Genomic DNA, 7,094 nt, shown 5'->3' with positions numbered 1-7,094 from the left:
CCACCTGCTGGAGGAAGACGCTGAGGGGGTATAAAGAATTTACATTCCACGGGGAATGGAAGACACCAAGAAAACAAGGCCATCTAAAGCAACATAACCTGTGCACATTTGAACTCGCAGACACTGAGGCAGAGAGCACAGGGCCAGCACAGGTTTGCACCCAGGTGGAACCCTGGAGCTGAAAAAAAAGGGGGGGGCACACATACCATCCCTAACCCAAGGCTAACCGAATTGAGAACCACTTGCAAATGACAATCTAGTTTCATCCAAGGGAGTCTCATGGGGAAACAAACCACTCTTAAGTGTAGGCTACATGCCCCATAGCCAGTTGGAAACTAACTCATTGGCATTTTTGGAGGTCCCTTGTGTCACAAGGCTTGTTAGGGTTTTTCATATTGTTTTTTAATTTAATCTTATTATTTTTTTACTTTTATGTTTTTATTTTCCTTCTCTCATTTTACCCTACATGGGTGTGTGTGTGTGTGTGTGTGTATGTGTGTGTGTGTGTGTGTGTGTTATGGCTTCCAATTTACTTTTCCTATGGGATTTCTGAGTGTGTGACTGGGTGGTTCTTGGATTCTTGTACCTTCTTTTGGTCTCTTTTTCCTTCTGTTTCTTTGTCTAGTCTAATTTCAGTGGGTCAGTTTTTGCTTTTATCTTATTTTATTATATTATCCCTTAGAAGCCTGTTTGTTTGCTAACGGGAGAGAGAAAAGGAGTGGATCCAGCTGGGAGGAGAAGTGTGGGGGAATTAGAAGTAGCAGAGAGAAAAATCACAATCAGGACATAGTATGTGAGAAAAAAGTCTATTTTCAATCAAAGTAAAATATAACAAAACTTGTTCCTACTATTCTGTAGTGCTGGAAATTATGTTTAGGACTTTGCATGTGCCACATAAATATTCCGTCACTGTGCAATACTGTCAGCCCAGCCCCATTGAAGTTTTAAACACAGTCTGAGTTGACATTTTTGCTTCTTGCAGTAATGAAATTCATACACTAGTGAAACTCTTCTTCTCTCTGACCTACTCCTTCTTACCTTCTGTTGTAGATTGGAGATGGGACTGGTGACAGTTTGGTCCCCAGCTAGTGCCGCTGGGAGGTGATTGGATCACCAGGGGGCTTGCATCATCAACAGTTCATACGAGAATAAAATGAGCTATTAGGAGGGTGTCCTGGTTAGAGAAAAGAGTTCACTGTATTGTGTACTGAGGTCATCTAGATGGCCAATGGGAACCTAACTCAGCGGCATCAGTGGAGGTCCCTTGAGGGGCTTTTATTTATTTTTGTTTGTTTGTTTTTGTTATTTCTATTTTTGAATATTATCTGAGTTTCCATTTTTGCTTTTATTGCTTCTCCTTCCTTTTTACCTTACAGATCCTTTGCATACATATTACGGCTTCCGGGTTAGTGTTTTTTACGGAACTGTGCAAACAAGTAGGTCTCTGCATCTATAACTGTTTCGTGTGCTTTTCCCTGCACTCTTTTCCTTCTGTTCATTTGTTTGTTTTATGCTATTTTGATATATAGTTTTATATTACTATATATGAGGGAAAAGCTATTTTCAATAAAGGGGGAAAAAGAATAAGCATAAGAGGAAAAGAAATACTCCCGACCACTGAACACTTTTTCCTAAGCTCTATGCTTTTAGAGAAGTTGACACAAATCACCAAGATGGGCAAATGGAGAATTACCAAACCATGCAATTTGGCTGGTTCCCTCAATGTAAGGTACCTTTATTTTCGTCCTGTCAGAGCTGCACAATATTGCTGACTCTTTAGCTGTAAAATACACAATGCCATCAAAACAACAACGGCTCAGAATGTTGGTGCAATGTATTTTCTTTATTTAAAAAAATGTACTTGAACAGCAGCTGTGCCTTCCAAAGAAAATAATCTTCAACGGACAAAGTTGAAAAGTGCTAATCCATCCTTTCCCAGGACAGCCAACAAACCGTTCTCCAGTTCGGCACACAGCTGGGACGAAACCAAGGACTCAAAGGCTAACGCATCTTCTGAATGTTCTCATAGAGAGTACTTACAAGTGCTATGTACAGGTTGACTTGACAGAGGACTCTTTTAAAAGTTTCCCAGATAAATGGTCCAAATGCTAACCATCTACAAGAATAAGTGGTTGGTGGTTTCGAGGGCATGTTCACAGTAATTAATGCATCCATAAGCTCTATTACTATCACAGTGAAGAGGAAGCTTAGGGGACGATGCACCTTCCCGTGGCTGAGGACATGCTTTTCTTCTTGGACCACTTTAATCATCTATAAAGACTAAAGAGTGGACACTTCACATGCTATGTACTTGTGATTAAACTTCAATATCAATGCTGCAGTCAACACTGACCATATATTGTCTCAAACTTAAGAACAAATGCAAAGAATACACTACAAGGGTTTTTTTTTTCAGCATTTCAAAGAGTATATTGAAGCTGGCCACTTATTTCTGAAGCCCTGAAGGACAGGTGCGGGGTTTCTCGGCCTCAGAACACAGGTGTCTATTTCTCGTCACAGTCCCCATCATTACTGTGACTCTCTCCATCCATAACATGGGCACTAGTAAATCTGGAACTGCTCTGTTTGAGAGAACAACAACATTTTTGAGGTGTGCACGTCTGCTAAGGTCAGGCTGTCTTCATCAGCTTCCCAGTACTATTCACAGATGCAGAATGGTGATCAGTGGTTCTCAATCCTAATGCTGCAACCCTTTAACACACTTCCTTGTGTTGTGATGACCCAAGCCATAAAATTATTTCACTACTACTTCATAGCTGTAATTTTGTCACTGTTAAGAATTGCAATGTAGACATCCAATATGCAAAATATCTGATATGTGACCCCATAGGGTTATGACTTACAGGTTAAGAACCACTGATTCAGATGGTCCACAACCCCAACCCATACTCCCTGAAGCCAGCCTTGTATTTGTATGGATTTACCCATGTTTGAGAAATGATCACTGGAGCATAAATGTTTAATGCTTACCTTGGGGCACCTCAGGTAGATGCTAAAGATGAAGCCCAATGGGAATGGGGGAGCTTCAAGAATAGAATCTGAACTTGGCTAAACTTAAAACCAGAATGAACTATGGTGTTGTGCCTCTCTAGAAAATGAGTAAAGACATTCCGCTGCTTTTGAGGTGAATTAAAAGACCACAAGAATATAGCCTACATTCAGAAAACCTCAGTTATAATGCAATTATTACCACATGTCTTTACAAAACACTTAGATGGGAGATGTACCTGTTGTACCCAAGGATACACATGTGTATGCAAAGATACATATATACAAGCATGTATTTAAATGGATGAATGGGTGATAGGTAGATGGATGGATATAGACAAACAAATAGATTGTTTCCTTCAATTCTCACATATGCTGTATATATATATGATCGTATTAGCTTGTCATTTCACAATTTAGACAATGCACTACATGTCAAGAAAACCTCACCCCTAAAAAGAATGAAATCAAATAACCTTGGAGTAGTAGAATTATGCCTCCAATGTATTTCATGTTGCAGATTCTAAACCATCCCTTCTCTGTGCCACACTCACCAGACAGAAGCATAAACACCACCTCTTCAGGCCCAGGTCATCCAAATGAAGTCCATCTGTTCTATTCACCCTTCCCTTAGCCTCCCACAGAGAGAAAACCATATACAGCAAGCTTACAGGGTTCTGGATTTATTCCACTATTTCTCTTGCTGTTTGCCTAACCCCACTTCCTTGACTTTCTATACTCCGATAGTAGGACCATGTCCCTTTCTTTTGATTTCTTTACTCTCCTCATAGATACCTATTAGATACTCTCTGCTGATAAGAGCTAACGTTCTGTGATGATCAATGATTGAAATGCCATCATACAGCTTTCTTTGTCAAACTTGATTAAGGAAATGGGAATGTTAAGGGAAGAAGTCTAGTTAGCACCTAGGATCCTGCAAATGTGTTTGCTCTAGAAATATCTTGCGAATATGCTTTTCTTAATGCCTTCTGGTGACCTCCCTTAAACTCTCCCCCTAAGCCTTCAATCCGGATTCTCCTATCCTGATTCATTCCACTTTGGGTTGTCTTTAAGAGTGAAATGTCTGAAGCACTTTGGGGATTCCCTGGTTTTGTATCTTTAAAGTGTTTTTCTTATCCATGAGTTAAGGTATTCCTTAGACAGATGGATACACATCATTCTTTTCATAACAAGATAAAAACGAAGGAGAGTGATGGATTATTTTTACATGTGTAGTATTGTTTCATTTGTGCCAATAAAATTGTATTATTAAGAAAATGTTTAATAATTCTCCATGATAGTTTTAAGTATCTTTAGCCTCTTTAGAGTGAACTAACACATATCTGTATTTGGTTTCTTTTTGACATTATAACAACCAAAATTATTGAAGAAATAGTTTTCCATCAAAAATTCAATTTGTCACTCAAAATATTTGTAATCTTTATATATTTTACTCTATTGTGGAATACTTTAACTAGGCAATGATGCTTACTTTAGTTTATGTTGCAAAATATTACTTAAACTATGTAGAGATGTGTTACATCTGTTTATGCTGTATTTGTTTAATTATATAAAGATGTATTGTTGTTTCATCTTGCCTGCCTAAGGCTCCTGATTGGTCTGATAAAAAGCTGAATGGCCAATAACTAGGCAGAAAAGGGATAGGCAGGGCTAGAGGGCAGAGGGAATAAGTAGTAGGAGGGGTTTATTCTCGAGAGACTGAGAGCAGAATATGAGGAATGAAAACAGGGAAACACCCGGGGCCAGTCAGGCAGCCAATAGCCAGTCAGACAAGGAGTAGGACATACAGAATGAAAGAAAGGTAAATAGACCCAAGGCAAAACATAGATGAAGAGGAACAGATCAATTTAAGTTATAAGAACTATTAAGACTGACATAAGATAAGGTCAAGCATTCATAATTAATAATAAGTATCCGTGCCATGATTTGGAGGGCTAGCAGTTTAAGAAAAACCTGCATTACTCTGAAGTACATGAGTGGTGGTGTTGCATTTGGACATTTAGTACTTCTCAAATCACAAATCTATCCAGAATAATGTGGTGATAATGCATGAAACTTATGAGATCAAGAACTACAGAGTCCATCAGGGAGAACACCTCCCCTCTCTACCTCCCTGTTGGTTTCTCCTTTCAATATCCCCTCAACAAACTGTAACCTGCATCCTTACACATCCTGGTCTCAACTCTGTAGCCCCAGACTTCCACTTCCAGCCATGCATTCTCCTTTGGATCCGAAAGAGAATATATTCCCTCTTCCTCTTTTTAGAATTTATTTATGGGAGGAGAAGCTATGTGGTGGGGGGAGGGGTTGGAGAGGCCATATGTGTGAGTGTGATGTTTGTATTAGTATAGTGTTTGTGTGAATGGTGGATGGGAGTTGTTTGCACACCTCACACCTCTGCATTTGCTCTTAGAAACCAGAGAAGGAATCAGAAGTCCTGCCCTATCACTCTTTGCCATTTGAGAGAGGCTCCCCCATTGAACCTAGAGCTAAGCTGGTAGCTAGCAAGCCCAACTATCCTCCTGAACACCCCACCCCACCCAGTACTGGGGTCACAGGTGTGCAGACATACCTGGGTTTTTATAGGTGTTAGGGATTCGAACTCAAACCCTTATACATGGGCAGCAAATGCCTTACCGACCAACCCAACCCCTCAGCTCTTTGTCTTCTTAGCTATGAAGCTGTCACTGCCAACTTTTTCTATCTCTTTACCAAATCCATCTGGTGCAGAGATCCACAGTCAAGCATCGGGTTGAGCTCCAAGACTCTAGTCAAAGAGAGGGAGGAGGGATGCTATAAGTGGGAAGGGGTGGGGTAGGCGGTGTCAAGATCATGATGGGGAAACCCAGAGGAAGCTGACCTGGGTTCATGGGACTCTAGACTGACAGCTAGGGAGCCTGCATGGGACAGACCTAGGTCTTTTGCATGTGGGTGACAGTTGTGTAACGTGGTCCATTTGTGGGGCCCCTAGCAGTGGGACCAGGATCTGTCCCAGGCCTATTAGCTGGCTTTTTGGAACCCACTCCCTATGGTGGGATGTATTGCTCAACCTTGATGCAAAGGGGAGGAACTTGGTCCTACTTCAATGATATGCCAGGCCACTGCCTCCTCATAGGAGGCCTTACACTTCCTGAGAAGTGGACTAGGGAGAGAGCCAATAGAAAAGAAGTTGGGGGAGGAAATGGGAGGTGAGGATGAAGGGGAAACTGTGGTTGGTATGTAAAATAAAAAATTTAAAATAAAAAACAGGGGGAAAATCCATCTGAAGTAACCCTCAGCATATTCCTTGTTCATGCTATACTTTAAGGTTCCCTTTCCCTTAATAACATTACTGTAGAACAACAGCCATTGGTGGGGGGAATATTTTACAAAACATCCAATTAGCTTCCAGAAGAAAACTAGACCTCATGGTGTCCTCTCCAACTCTATTGCTGTCTTGCTGTGCTATTCATCAGTCTAAGGAGACGGTCCATATGTTATAGCATTTGATCACCAGAAATTATTTTAAGGGCTATATCCCAGTTTTCAAATATGCACACTAAGGCTCAGAGCATTATTCTCCCAAGGCCTCACTGTGGAAGCCTAAGAAGCAACTCCCCGACGCTGGAGAGCCCACAGCAGTACCAGTGCTGTCTGCTGAATTTTGGTGGCACTGTCTCTTTAACAGCAAGCTATAAGGTTACACCCCTCGTAATTATGAGAGTGGATATAATAAGTAAGGAGATCAAGATGCTTCACTCTGTATCTTTCCTTTTTAATCTACCTAGAGACCGTCCCTTTTTAATCACCTGCAATGAATGATTGCTTATTACATAATTTTATGGCCCAGATACATGCAACACTAAAGCTAACTGAATTATCCTTGGTAATTATAGCATGTGAAAAAAATCACATTTGCTTACCTTGACCTACTTGAATGAACTGATAGTGTTCATTCTTAGCAGTCATCCAGCCAAATGTTCCTTATCTCCATGCAAGTGTAGCGCAGCCAGAATAAAAGTCCCGTTTTTGCAAAAGCTCTGCTAATGTTGGTGCTTAATTTTCTGTGACCATTATACAACTAA

The 7,094-nt window shown here is 40.6% G+C and overlaps 1 protein-coding gene across 1 annotated transcript in view; it reads right to left on the bottom strand.

Moving 5' to 3' along the window:
* Positions 1-1,870: 1,870 nt before the first annotated feature.
* Positions 1,871-7,094, bottom strand: part of Opn5 (opsin 5) — a 49,790-nt gene continuing 44,566 nt past the window's right edge. Inside the window, 2 exon segments of the mRNA XM_087897880.1 lie at positions 1,871-2,614; positions 2,617-2,658. Coding sequence (XP_087754006.1) covers positions 2,447-2,614; positions 2,617-2,658 — 210 coding nt within the window. The 3' untranslated portion in view covers positions 1,871-2,446.

Source organism: Myodes glareolus, chromosome 18 (assembly GCF_982192425.1).
Source record: "Myodes glareolus chromosome 18, mMyoGla1.1, whole genome shotgun sequence".
NCBI lineage: Eukaryota > Metazoa > Chordata > Mammalia > Rodentia > Cricetidae > Myodes > Myodes glareolus.
This window is presented reverse-complemented; position numbering and strand designations above follow the sequence as displayed.